The sequence below is a fragment of the Akebia trifoliata genome, chromosome 4, assembly GCF_017979445.1.
Source record: "Akebia trifoliata isolate Shusen 1 chromosome 4, ASM1797944v1, whole genome shotgun sequence".
Classification (NCBI taxonomy): domain Eukaryota; kingdom Viridiplantae; phylum Streptophyta; class Magnoliopsida; order Ranunculales; family Lardizabalaceae; genus Akebia; species Akebia trifoliata.
The window spans coordinates 11346170-11361681 of record NC_141378.1 but is presented as its reverse complement, the minus strand read 5'-3'; the positions used below and the strand labels follow the sequence as shown (position 1 = coordinate 11361681).

General features: G+C 35.9%; 1 protein-coding gene across 1 annotated transcript; it reads left to right on the top strand.

Annotated features, from left to right (window-relative positions):
* Positions 1 to 214: 214 nt before the first annotated feature.
* On the top strand, positions 215 to 8684 carry LOC147403759 (calmodulin-like protein 2). Its single transcript, XM_086437575.1, has 3 exons — positions 215 to 495; positions 5555 to 5785; positions 8396 to 8684. Exons 1-3 carry the CDS (start codon positions 215 to 217, stop codon positions 8682 to 8684), a joined length of 801 nt encoding a protein of 266 aa, XP_086293701.1.
* Positions 8685 to 15512: the final 6828 nt, after the last annotated feature.

Here is a 15512-nt window from a genome sequence, read left to right as displayed (position 1 = left end):
ATCTGAGTCTATCCACTGCCTTAAGGAAATTTAATTTTAAATATTTTTACCAAATTTGCTTCCAATAAAGTTACTTTGAATGCTAATCAAGATAAGTTAGAATAAAGGTTGCAATAGGTGGATATTATGGAGAAGCTTCTATAAGTATAAAAGCACATCACTCCCCTTCCCTTACTAGTGTGACTGAGTGACTCTTTTTGTTTACTTGTCTGAGATGTGCTACAACGTTTCTGTGGTCGATGATCATCACCAATCATCGGTTGAGCAGTTTAAGCAGTGGCTCAAGCGTATAGACACTAACGGTGATGGTCGCATAAGTAAGAAGGAGCTTGCCGAAGCACTTCGTGGACATGGACTTTTGTTCAAACGCTGGAGAGCACGACGAGCTGTTGCCCGTGTTGACCTTAATCATAATGGTGTTGTAGATGGAGATTTTGAGTTGGGTGATCTGATGGAGTATGCCCAAAAGCATTGGGGATTCATATTCTCAGGATAGTATACGTAGAAGAGAGTCTCCATCAGATCCACAGTTTTTTTTTTTTTTTTTCCGAATTGGTAGTCAGATCTTCGTTGTGTTAATTATTTTATGCTGTATTGTACATGTAACGAAGTCTTCTTTTGAAATGAATTAGCAAAGAAAAGATATGTACATTAGGGTTTGAATTTAAGACACTGAACTCGGGGGCCTAAATATTTTAATTTTAGTTTAATCTTTTGTGATTATAAAAAAATCATCTCATCAGCTGAAGGAAAATGCAAAGTTCTCCATCAACATGACGTTGGGATGTTTGGGACTCACAAGATAAATGTATCTCTAGGAAAAAAGTGTATTAATCTCTGAAGATTGGAACTGATCTCCAGAAAATCTGTCTTTTTCCTCAAATCACATTGATGAGAGCCCCTCAACTGTTGATCAAGGCTAGAAAGGTCAATAAAATGCCTCAATCCATGGCTTAATTATCTCCATCAATATAACCGTTGAGATGTTAGTGATTTCCAAGATAAAGGCATTCCTTGGATAAAGTCTATTATTAATCCCTAGAAGATCAGCACTGATCTAGGAAATTTATCCTTTTGCTCCAATCCTGACTAAGGGTGCAACTTGGTTCGGTTTGAGGCCAAATCGAACTGAACAAACCTAGGTCGGTTCTATTAAATGAGAATCGAAGTCGAATCAAATTGCCATAGAACCAAACCAACCCAAATCGAACTAAGGTCAGTTTGGTTCGGTTTTATGGGTTGCCAATATCTTAAAAACCTAATAGAATCAACATACTTTTAATAAAAATAAATAAATATGAAAATGGGATCTCATATAACGAATCATTAATCTATCCATCAATTTAAAAAAAAAAAAATCATTAATGTATTCATTAAAAATAAAGTGAATAGTTGTCTCGTCAATTAAAGAAATTCATTAATCTATCTATAAAAAAATAATCAATTTATCCATAGAAATATATATAATTTATTAAATAGATTAATAATATTTATTTATAATTTTATTAATATAATGATTGGATTTTCGATTTGATTCGGTTCTATACAAGGCATGAAACAAGAACATAATCAAATTGGTCAGTTCTCTACTTTGTTCATTATAAATTGAATCAAACCAATCCAAAACTCTCGGTTTGAACCAGACCAAATTGCACCTCTAATCCTAACTGTCATGTTGATGAAGAGCATCAAGTTGAGGCTATAGATGTCCTTAGAGATCAGTTCTGATCTTCTAGGGATTAATACATGTTTTCCTAGGAATACATTCATCTTGAGAATCCCTAACATCCCTACGGTCAACAAGGTCATGTTGACGAAGAGCCTCAACCCAGCTAGAAAAGTCCTTAAAACTGATAATCCAATTATTTTTATATAAGTAGAATATTATTTAAACAAAAAAAAAAGGGTAATGTACTGAATAGATTATTTGGATTTAAATTGATGTTTATTTATTAGATGCAGTCGGTTTTTCTATCAGGAAATTATCTCAAAGCTCAAAAGCTATCGAGTATCTTATTTGAAGATTTAAGTTGTAACTATTCTCGATAGTGATTTTTTAATAAAAAGGGAGGGGTTTTAACTGTCACAAGAAGTGTTGCAAGCACAACAGTACGTGTAAGACCAAAAAAGATTAATTTATAAATATGATTAAAAAAAAAACCCCTAAACATCAAAAAGTTGAAAATTATTCCGCACCTATATGTTGCCAAAGTTAGGTGTAACTGGGAGTTTAGACCCGCACAGTAAAAGATTCTTCCTTTAGAAGTTGTTCGATTTCTCAAATTATGCTCTTAGCTAATCACTGAATTGGTCTGACTCTGTCAACCGCCTTCAGAAAATTCATAAAGAAACTTGATGTGCTTCTGAAAGTTACTTTGAAGTTATATGACATTAAAAGACGAGTTGAATAAAGGTTCCAAGATCTGAGGAATATAGAGGAGTTCCTATAATTATAGAGCACATCCCTCTCTTTCCCTTACCTTTTTGATTGAGGCCCCTCTTTTTGTTAGAGAGAAGGAGCATCTACAATTGTGAAGTACATCACTCCCTTTCCCTTAGTAGTGTGATTGAGGCACTCTTTTGGTTAGCTTGTCTGTGATGTGCTACAACATAGCCGTTCCCGTACATCAATACTCACTGGCTGTGCAGTGGCTTAAGCGTATAGACTCCGACGGTGATGGATGCATAAGCAAGAAGGAGCGTATCAAAGCACTTCGTAGACATGGGTTTTTCTTCAAATGCTGAAAAGCACGATGAGCTATTGCCCATCTTGACATCAATCGTAATGGAGTCATCAACGGAGAATTTGAGTTGGCTGAGTTCATGGAGTACGTCCAAAAGCACTGGGGATTGATATTCTCAAGTTAGAATACGATAGGAGAATCTACCTAAGATCTTTGTTATGATCTTTGTTATGCTTCTTTTTTTTTTGTTGTTGTTGTTGTTGTGTATTTTGTTTTTTCAATCAGAAGTCAAATCGTCATTATGGTATAAATAATCCCTTTGTGTACAATCTTGTAGTGTACCTGCCACTAAGTCTTTCTTATAAAATGAAATAAAAAAAAAATGTGTAGATCCATACTTTTTTTCTTTTACATATGTTAAAGTGACACTGCATTCAATACTGTGCTAACGTGGATGTGTGCATAGAACCATAAATGTTTTTTTTTTCCTTAAGATACAAGTACATCTTTAAATGGTAGAATTGATAATTTGATTGTTATTATAATTGTTTTATTGTTTTTCATTTAGTCTTTATTTGAATGTTATATATTATGATAAAAACGAGCATTATTTAAATTTCAATATACTTTAATATTGCATTTCATTGCTAGATGTTAGAATGATTGAATTTATGCCGAGTAACTCCCTATTACTCACCCTACCATTCACTATTTCTGACTATTCAACTATTGAGGAACCAATTTATGAGGAATACTATAAGGAAGTTCCTGAAGAGAAGCACATCAATGTGCAACAACCTCCTTTAGTCTGAGATGTATTAGAATTTTAAGATGCTTATATCTTCTGTTTTAAGAGATTTACGTTAAGGTACTAGTGTCGTTATATTCAATACTACTTACTCGTTATGTCGTTTATGTCAGTTTGGTGAGTTAATGTCTTAAGGTTTGATGTTGGGGTATGGTTATTACTGGTGATTAGCTTCTACATTATGTTAGTTAGATGGTTGTTTAAATTTTTCTCTACATTTTAAATGCTGAACATAATATTTTTTTCTAGTATTATATATTATCACGGGTCGAGATAGATTATATGCCTCGAAATCTAACATAGGGAAAGGGAAGCATGCTAAATAATTTCACTCAAAATAACACTCTTAAATGTTTTTTTCTCGAGATCCAAGTGCTATACAGTCATGGATAATCAATGGTTCTCTCCATAATCAATTTTACTTCTGAGTGTTATTTCTATTCACTATGGCACGTCTCTCTGTTAGAGGAAAAATAGAATTTTGTACATCAAATTAAATCTTATGGTTACATCAATTCAATTTTATATTGTGAGACACCTTGGTTTTACAATCATTGTGTTATAGTATGTGGCTCATATTGAGTGGAACATGTACATAGAGAAAGCAGGCAGATGCCGAAGTGGAACTACAACATCTATTTTTGGAATTCTTTGGGACAATTAATAAGTTGAGGGTGCGGGGGCAACGCTCCCGTAGTACGGTACAGGGGTATCATTGGAATTTTCTAATACCTATTATACGTCTAGGGTTTACTATAAATTCATATGATGTAACCCTAATTTGACATATAGTGAAAATTCAGTTCCTTGCTCTTGTGGATGAAGGCACACTGTCAAACCACATTAAATTTGTGTTTTTTTTTTAAATTTCTTTCTTGCTTTTCTCTTTTTGTATTGTTTATCATAATTGCCACGCGTAGCACAACACATTGGAATCGAAAGAGATTATTAGAGGGAGTGATAGTAGACATGTATGGAGAAGAGATAGGGTTGTTCGTTCTTGTTATTATACTAAGGGGACGTTTTATCCTTTTTAAGACTTAATGATGGCATTATTCAATTTTCAGTTAGCCCCTTAAAAGATAATTTGTTATACAAAAACAGTGAAAGATCTTGACTTTTTGTGAAGGGGTGGACCTAAACTTTCCAAGGATGGGGATAAGCAAGCCTAGAGGCCAAAAACCCATGATATATAAGACATTAAGGAGGTGTTCTGTAGCCTTCCGCTACGTTGACCAAGGTCAACTAAGCATATGATCTGCGAAGTTTAATTTGTTTGAAAGTGGTTTGAACAGTTTGCCTAACTTCTCCCCTTCTGTTAGTCTTCGAATAAAGTTATTCTTTCAAAGATTGCGAAGTGCTCAGCCAGTATTTTGTATTACGGAAGTGTTCCAAGCACAACAACTGTAGATTTTGACTCAATAGTAGATCATAAAAATAAAAAGAATTGTGATAATCTGAGTACCCCACATGACATACTCAATCGTGACAAGTTTGGAAACCGTAGAACTGTACACCTCAGGCTACACAACTGCATTTCCCCATAAAAAGTATAACCCAAGAGAACCGTGTATCCCGAGGCCTACAGATCTATGATTCCTGAACTTCTCATGTCAGAAGAGTCGATTGAGTATGCCACTTGGGGTAGTCAGATTATCACTGACTCTTAAAAAAAATGATTATTGTTGTGCACCTAAGTTTCTAAAGTTAGGTGTATATAAATGGAGTTTGGGCCCGCATAGTAAAAGATTCTTATTTTAATTATTCGTAGATCAAATAGTCGGTCTATCTAAACTTACCAACTTGGGTTAGTGATAGTGATTTAAGTCTATCCATTGCCTTCAGGAAATTTGTAAATTTTTTTTTTAACAAATGTGCTTCCAATTAAAGTTACTTGGAAAGTAGTTTGAAGTTTGAATGCCAATCAAGATAAGTTAGAATAAAGGTTCCAAGCTGTAGAGATTGTAGAGGAGCTTCTATAATTATAAAAGCGCAACACTCTCCTTCCCTTACTAGTGTGACTGAGTGAATCTTTTGTTTGCTTGTCTGTGATGTGTTACAGCGTTGCTGTGCTTGATGATCATCACCAATCATCGGTTGATCAGTTTAAGCAGTGGCTCAAGCGTATAGACACCAACGGTGATGGTCGCATAAGTAAGAAGGAACTTGCCGAAGCACTTCAAGGACCTGGAATTTTGTTCAAACGCTGGAGAGCACGACGGGCTGTTGCCCATGTTGACTTCAATTGTAATGGTGTCGTAGATGGAGATTCTGAGTTGGGTGAGCTGATGGAGTATGTCCAAAAGCATTGGGGATTCATATTCTCAGTTTAGTATAGGAAGAGGAGGGCCCCATTGAATCTACATCGCCGTTTTTCTTTTCTTTATTTTTTTTCCCTTCAATTGGTAGTCGGATAATCATTGTGTTGCTTAGCATAAAAAATAAAGATCGTCATTGTGTTAGTGTTAGATCACTTGTGTATTATGTCGTAGTATACATGTAGCAAAGTTTTACTTATGAAATGAAATAGCAAAGAAAGGAAATGTGGAGCGGAGTACTTTGTGTTTATAGTTCGAATTTGGCTCCAATGAACCAATTTTACTTCAAAGTTATTACATTAGACGGCTTCTTGAGCCATGACCCATTGTTGTTTAGAGGGTGAAGGAAGGATATTACAAATCTAAAAGCCCAATTATCTCCCTCCTTTTGTAATCTTTGTGCGTGCTATTTTTTAACTGAACTTGACAGGGGGACTCAAAACTCACCAACGTGACATGGGAAAAGAATCGTAAATTATGTCCCTCGGGATACACAACCAACCAGACCGACCTGCCATCTACAGTTTTGTATCCCGAGGGTACAGTTGTGTATCTTGTGTGAAATAATCTACGGTTCTTTGCTCATGACACGTTAGTGAGTTTTTGAGTCCGGCTATCAGGTTGTGTTCAAAAATCATTAGTAAAGCTAATAAAAGAAGAATATTACAAAAGCTAGAGAAGGGGAGTAGGTGGGTGGTGGGAACTGTCAATAATCTATTCATGCACTACCCTTATAAAAAGAGATATTTACAAAAAAGTGATCAACTTTTGACGAATTTACAGTTACGGATTACTATTCAAATTAATTACCAAAACGTGGACAATAATGAATTCAAGGTTTTTAAAGTGACTATTTCACAGGTTTAAAGTGACAATTTCACTTTGAACCTGCGAAATAGCCATTTTGTTCTGAATTTTTATTTTTATATAACAAAAACATGATTGCTCACGTTTTGGTAATTAAAATGAAGTGGCCAGAATCGTAAATTACTCCCTTCAGCTCACGAAATAGTAGTTCACCCTACAAAATAATAATAATAATAATAATAAATCCATATATATATATATATATATGGATTAGGATTCGTATACACATAAAGCTACTCATAAAGCTACAACGTGTTTTGTCTTATATGGGCAAAAATGTTTGGAATGGGCTGATTTTTTGTGAGGATGATCTCTATGGTGAGGAGATCATCCTTGCCAAAAATCAGCCCATTATGAAACTTCTAGCCCTATGTTTACAAGTTGAAAAATTTTAGACCGTCCAATTTTCAATTTTTGTAAATCACTTTTGATGGGGTTAGAAGTTTTGGAATTGAATGAGTTTTTGCAAGGATGATCCCCTCACCACAGAAATTATCCTCACAAAAAATCAGCCCATTCCGAACCTTTTTAACCATATAAGACAAAAACGTTGTAACTTTATGAGTAGCTTTATGTGTCTACGGAACCCCACCCTATATATATATTCTAAAGTTTTATAGGTGTTCTAAGCATTGATTTCACTAAGAGTCGTGATGACTGCACACCGTTTTGGTATGTGGTTGGGTATACGGCTGACGTGGCAAGGGAACATAACCATAGATCTTTTTCCTGTGTATTGTGACGGAAAAGATGCGCAGTTTTGTGCCCTTGCCACATTAGCCGCGTATCAAAACCACGTGCATTCATCATTATTCTTTTCTTAATTTGAAGATTCCATTAATAATTTGAGAGATTATAGCTAGAGGTGAGTTATGCCTATCATGGGTGTTTTATTCATTTTTTGTTGAAACTATCGATTTTTTTGTGAAATTTTTATTTGGACTGAAATTGATGCTTTTTATCAGATGTGATTTTTTTTTTTTTTTTCCTTTCGGGACATTGTCTCAAAAGCTAAAGAACATCTGAGAAGACTAAAATTAGTTTTGCAAAACATTGCTCATCACTGAAAACAAACCATTATGGAGCGATGAGTTAGTGAGTCTGGCAGCTAAAAAATGAGCTAGGGCTCTACATACATATTGAGCCTAAATTTTTTTTAGACATTTGAAAAGTGAATTGAATGGTCACGAGAAGTGTTCAAAGCCCAACAAGTGTAAATTCTAAACAAAAAAAGATTAATTTAAAAAATTAGATTAAAGAGTTAATAATAAAAATGCTAATCATCAAAAAGTTGAATATTGTTCTGCACCCATGTCACCAAAAGTTAGTTGTAAATGGAGTTTGGGCCCGGCGCAGTAAAAGATTCTTATTTCTTTTTTAAAAAAAATGTGTAGAATACGCAAATATGTTCTTAACTTACCAATGGGTTGGTCTGAGTCTATCCACCGCCATGAGGAAATTCATATTCAAACTTACCTAATATACTTCAGATAGGTACTTTGAACTTTAAATTCCAGTCAAGATAAGTTGGAATAAAGGTTCCAACAGTGAGGAATCGAAGGGACCTTCTACAATTATAAATTAAAGCACATAACTCTCTTTCACCTTACTAGAGTTAGTGAGGCCCTCTTTTTTGTGAGAGAGACGGAGCTTCTACAATTCTAAAGCACATCACTCTCTTTCCCCTAGTTGTGAAAGTGATACCCTGTCTTTGTTAGCTTTTCTGGTATGTGCTACAACTTGGCTGTTCTCATGGATCACCAATCGTCGGCTGAACAGTTTAAGCAGTGGATCAAGCGTATAGACACCGATGGTGATGGTGGCATAAGCAAGAAGGAGCTTGTCAAAGCACTTCGTGGACATGGAATTTTCTTCAAACGTTGGAAAGCACGACGAGCTATTGCTCGTCTTGACACGAATGGTAACGGTCTCATTGACGGAGATTCTGAGTTGAATGAGTTCATGGAGTATGCTCAAAAGCACTGGGGATTGATATTCTCAAGTTAATTAGCATACGAAGAGGAAAATCTCCCTAAGCATATTTTTTTTCAATCAGTAGTCAGATTTTCATTATGTTAATAATCACTTGTGTATTATCTCATAGTGTACATACAGCCGAGTCTTTCTTATGTAATGAAATAAAAAACATATGTGCAGATCCAATACACTACTTTAATTTATTTATTTTAATCACTAAGATGGGTTATTACGGATCCCACCCATGATTTAATACCACAGAGAGCTACACATGAGAATAATTACATGAAAGCATCAAGCAAAATGGACTAACTGCCCCAGAACACATTTTGGATCTAAAATAACCAAAGATCTAAGAAACAACTCCTTTTGCTAGGAAATCCATTGTACGATGTTCACCGATGATATGATAGATTGGACGAAGACTTGTACATCTGGTTGAACTTGTACAGTGATTAGGATATAACGTAAACTTAAACCAATTGAGTGAGTACGTGTGGTCACCATCATGAGTTGGGGGAGAGATTAGGTAGATGGATGAGACTTAAATTATACAGAGAGAGAATTTCTTTGGGGGTGTAGCTACTGTCCTGTCTCAAGGGACCACACGGGTTTATAAAGGGCTCTCTCTCATCTTTGACAGAGGTAATAGATGTAGGTTGGACACTTTTTTGTATTAGTTTGACTTCCGTAACCTGTTTCCTTTACGGTGTCAGTAGAAAATTCAACCTAGGGTAAGCAAGTCATTAATGCTGACACTCCTACTGTTCCTCGTGTGAGGTTTAGGAAGCTATATGTCCACTTTTTTCCCTCAATTCTCTCATAAGGGCTCACTAATCCCTGGTCTCTTAGTGTTCCCCTGGTTTTGATTATGACCCAAAGTCTTCTGGTTTGCACCGCAAACACCAGTCACGAAAATGAGGGGAAACGGTGTGGGTTTGGCATGACAACAAATTGGACACCTATAAGAAACTCCAGGGCTCATGGCCAAGATGCCATGCTGGCAGCTGGGCAACATTGTGCTTAGTGTCCATGTAGGCACATGATGTCTTAAACAATGATGTGGGACCTGTTGGTGTGGATGTGTGGGGCCTCGTTGGCACCCTTAGTAAAGACAGACTTATTCGAAAAAGAAAAAAAAAATCTAAACAAAAAAAAGACCTACACTACCCAATTTAAATGGAAGAGCATAAAGAGATTTTCTCTGTGCTTTTCCATGATGTGCTCAAACAATGAAAAAAAAAAAATTTGCCAATACATCATTTGCTAAGTAAATATTTTTCCAAAAATCAAGCATGCCCTTAATTTCTTCTGAATTCCTAAATTTGAATTATGGGCATATTACAAATTTTTTTTATTTTTGACATGTGTGTTATTAGTTTATATATGGGAAAAGGTAAGATGGACTGAGGTCCACATTTGGGCCACATGGACTGTCCTATTGGTTCAAATGACAACTCAGAGCCCTCTTATTTGTTGTCTAGAATGGGTTTGAAAAAATTCATTTTTTTAATTAAATCTTGATTTTGAAAATGTATGGCCATTGAACTCTAAGATTTAAAATTTAAATCCAACGATGAAAAGATTTCTTTTTTGGAGAGTTCATAAAATTTTATGCTTTACATACATCTGGCACCCTATGGTGTCTTTGAGCTCCACGTTGACACATGGTCCATAGAGATAGATGGTCTTTCGGTCCATATAACTCTATCTCTCTCTCTCTCTCTCTCTCTCTCTATATATATATATATATATATATATATATATATATATATATATATATATATATATAGGATGGCATTATTACGACCCCTATTACAACTCATATTGCGACACACCGTTTGTCTTATATGGGCAAAAATGTTAGGAATGGGCTGATTTTTTGTGAGGATGATCTCTGTGATGAGGGGATCATCCTGAAAAAAAATCAGCCCATTCCAAAACTTCTAACCCCATCAAAATTGATTTACAAAAATTGGACGGTCTAAAATTTTTCAACTTGTAAACATGGGGCTAGAAGTTTCATAATGACCTGATTTTTGGCAAGGATGATCTCCTCACCATAGAGATCATCCTCACAAAAAATCAGCCCATTCCAAACATTTTTGCTTATATAAGACAAAACGGTGTGTCGCAATGTGAGTCGTAATAGGGGTATACGGAACCCGACCCATATATATATATATATATGATCGTTTGTAAAACTTGTTGTGAAAATGCAGAGATATAGAAATTAGAATGAGACTTTTGGCAAGTCGAATTCGTTCCACAGGGGCAGTTTGGATTCAAATGTTCAATCGGTTAAAATCTAAAACAAAGTTAGAAACAGATTGGTTTTAAAATAGAATTGATTGGTAGAAACAGAGAAGCAAATAACAACTAATTTGTAAATGAAATTGAAATTGAAATTGAAAAAAAAGAGATTGAAAATCTAAGAGAAAGAGATTAGAGAAGTCAATCAAACCTTTGCAAATCATCCATAATATAAATTAGTTCTAAGAGATAACTCAATCCATAGAACACGTCATTGCTCATGGATCGGAAGGTGGAACAATTGAATCATTGAAAGTAATCGGAAGCTATCCATGAAAATTCTAAACTGATTGAAATTGCCTAACTCATATTCTAATTCTTTACAGAGCATAGCCATTTTTGAACTTATCTAAGTAATGGCTATCAAAGTTGAATCAGAAATATAAACTAGATTACCTTAATCAGAGTAAAGTTTTCAGAATAATAAATATGTAAACAAAGTAAGAATCTAAAACTACATTAGAGGAATGAATTTGCTCTGGCTTTCTTAACTTCTCTAATGAGAATTTAGTCAATCATCGGAAGAATTAAAATTGTAGAAATTAATAAAAGAAAATAGAAGATAGGTGAAGAAGATGATGCTGCACTTTAGTCCTTTTTTAATGACTCTCCAAAAGAGTTACAATAAGAACAAAAGATTGGATCACTCTTGGTGTTCTCACCACATTAAAGAGTTCTATCTCAAAAACTAAGAAACCAGAGAATTACAAAAAGAAAAATCAAAAATTACAGAAGAAGAGAAGGTCAAGAGGGACCCAAGAGGGGATCCTTTCTCTGAAATCAACCTTTCAATTTATAACATTCGTATTCGGGTAATCGGGTTGATTTGGCGGATGATTGGATCCGAAGGACCCATTTAGTTACAACCACCGAAGCTTCTGGCAACTTCTGTACAAATCTCAAGGATAAATTCCTCGAGATGACCGCGGTGCGGTCATGCCTAGCTGCGGTGCGGTGACGTGGAGGCCAAATTCCTCGAGTTTTTGTTGGATGCTTCCTTTTTGCTCGCGTATTGTAACCGTAGTTGTTATATCTTTTGTTGATTTTCGAATGTACCATTTTTACCTGAAATTAGTAATAAATTATTGTTAGCTCAATTATTTTAAATTGTAATATAATTCATTATTATTTAAAGGAACTAGCATTTAAACAATGATAATCTTGGTGTAATTACGGTTCCAAAATCGAATAATTGGGACCTTATCAATATATATATATATATATATATATATATATATATATATATATATATATATATATATATATATATATATATATATATATATATATATATGCGTTGCGTTCGGTATACACTCATTCCGATTTATATCTCTACAAATCATGTAAGCCATTAGATAAAACTCAGATCTACGGTCTAGATCGTGTTTACACAATCAATATCATGTGTTCTCTCATGACTCACCAGAACCCGACCCCATAAACACTATCTTCAATAATCCTTTAGTCAACCAATGACATCTTTATAACTTCTTTATAAGAAACCTGTATAACAATTACTAATTTCTATGTGAAACCATGACCCAACATCCCTACCTTCCAATTCTAGGAAAAATAAATTAAAGATAGAAATCAAAACACTTCCTAAAGGAACTTTCTTCCAAGAAGGAAAGTAAAAGAACACAATAGATTTATTTTGTTTAATGTTTTTCTCCACACCATCAATAGGTTCTTTGAGTTCTATTTATATACGGGAGTAAATGGTAGTTACATAACAGAGTGAAGAAGATGGGTTCAATTTGCTGAAACGTGTGCGAATAGGGGCTCTGTTTCAGATTAGTTTGGTTAGTTAAGAGAGTAACTGTTATCCTAGAGCTTGGCTAGACAGATTGGATGCATTGCTATCCTGTATACGCCCCCGCAAATGATTTCATCCATCATGCATGGTTAATTTGTTGCGGAGATCATTGAACCGTTGTTAGCCAAGACTCTTGGTTAAGATGTCAGCAAACTGATCCTTGGATGAGATAAACCGTACTTGAAGCTCATTCTTCGCTACCTTCTCGCAAACGAAATGGAAATCAATCTCGATATGTTTTGTACGTACATGAAAGACGGGATTGGCTGAGAGATATGTGTTGGAAAAAATCTGCATTTTTATCCAGATTTTATGACCAAGTAGGGATATTTGAGCTACGATTCAAGTGGGTCCCATTAGTTTTTTGAGGATGGACCACTTGGAAACTTATTCATCTCATTGAAGATAATAGTTTCATGTATTAAGTTGTCAAAAATCCATTATGGGTGAATGAAAAATCGGCTCTGAAGAACCCCTATTAGCCATGATTTGTTGTATGTGGTTTATAAGATTATTAAGTTTATAAGAGAAATTCTTTAGTCTGACATCGGATAGGAATAAGAAAATTGTTTAGTTCTTATATAGAACTTCTTATATCACTTAAGTGTATATGAGAGAGAGACTTGGATAAGCCCACGCACGCATACAAGGGGTCCATGGGCTCAAGAAGGATTTAATCCATTAGTCCAAAATATCCTTAATGCGTGTGCGGGCACACGATGCGCGCGCAGGGGGGGTGCAAATTTCGTCAATTTTGTTTCACGTGGGTGCACGCGACAGGCACATTAGAACACCATGGGTGCCTGTTTAGGACACCTCCCTTGATTTCTTTGGGTTGTCTCCTAAGAGACACACATGCACATTCATTTTCCTAAGAGACACCTTGTCTCTTAATTTTCTATACATAGGTCATCTCGACCTCAGTTTTATTCTTTGAGAGTACAAATAGTAGCGTTCGGTTCGCTAGACGTGTAGATTGTAGTGCTGCCTCTACACGTGTGATCGTTGTATCCTGTGAGACAATTGTTCATTGATCCGTGTGCACCAAGTTGCGGGAACAAAATTGTCTTAAGGACATTGTGTTCAACACAAGCCTTGGTCAAACTTCAATTTGTTCATTATCGGGTATCTACCGGATTACAATATGTTGCACCAATGTTATCACACCAGAGAATAGGAGGAGAGCAGGGGACACCTAATTCACATAAAAGATATTGAACCCAAGAGAGTTCAGCAGCAGCAAGAGCAAGACCACTATATTCAGACTTAGTTTGGATTTTGAGACAGTTGATTGTTTGTGAGAATTCCACGAGATAAGATTATTGCCCAAAAATATTAGGTAGCCACTAGTACTCCGTCAATCATCTGAGCACCCTGCCCAATCAGCATTTGAAAAACTACTAAGGCAAGTTGAAGAGTTTGGTGGTATCATAATCCTGAAGTGAATAGTATGCTTCAAGTAGGCAAAGATTGTGCTTGGCAGCACTAAGATGATTAGATGTTGGCGAGTGCATGAACTGACACACACGGTTAACAGAGAATGAGATATCAGGTCTTGTGGTTGTCAAGTATTGAAGGGCTCCAACAATACTACGAAAAGGTGTAGGATCAGCTAATGGGTCTCCCTGATGATGAAAGAGTTGGAGACTAGATGCCATAGGAGTGCGATAGGGCTTAGTACCTTCCAAACCAAAATTTCTACGAAGATCTGATATACTTCGTTTGAGTTAAAAATAAACCTACTGAAGTATGAGAGGCTTCCCCACCCAAGAAGTAGTGTAAGGGTCCAAGATCTTTGCTAGCAAATTCAGATTGTAGGGAAGCGATTAGTTGACCAATTGCGGCACTAGAAGAACCAGTCACAACAATATCTTTAACATAGATAAGAATAAAAAGAGTAAGATCACCATTTCTTTTGATGAAAAGCGATGTGTCATTTTTTGAGAAAAGATCCAAGCTGATGAAACCATGCACGTGGAGCTTGTTTTAAGACATAAAGAGCCTTTTTGAGATGACAAACATGATTAGGAAACTGAGAATCAATAAAACCTGGAGACTGCCGCATGTACACCGTCTCAGTGAGAGAACCATGTAGAATAACATTTTGGACGTCTAGTTGATGTAAGGGCCAATTTATTGTAATGGCAATGCAAAGAACTGTCTGAATGGTGGTAGGCTTGACAACCGGACTAAAAGTTTCAGCCTTGTCCAAGCCTTCTTGTTGGTGAAATAAGTGTCCGAGTGTGATTGTGTAGAAGAGCATTAAACTCACTGTCCATTGCAGCTCGCCAATTTTTATCTTTTTGGGCCTGAGTAAAGCAAGTTGGCTCCATAGGTAAATCTTGATCAAGGGGGTAACTAGTAGTAAGAAGTGCACGCGGTTTGAAAGTCCCCAACTTGGTACGTGGGACCATGTGAAGGGAAGGACTAGGTGAAGGTGGACATACTCGAGGTTGAGAAGGAGCTTGAGCTATAGGAGGATGAGAAGAAGCCATGGATGAGTATTAGAAGGTATAGGTGGAGGTGAAGGTGTAGAGGATTGGATGGGGGTGAAGTGATCGAGAACAGGAGACAATGGTGCATATGTGCATATGTAGAGAAGTGGTGGAGGGCTGAAGGTAGAAGGGGTATATGTAGGGTCATTGGTAGGAACAAGAAGGATATCTTGAAAAGGGAATTTGTTTTCATTAAAAACAACATGTCGGGAAATGTAGGTCCAGCCGGTGGAT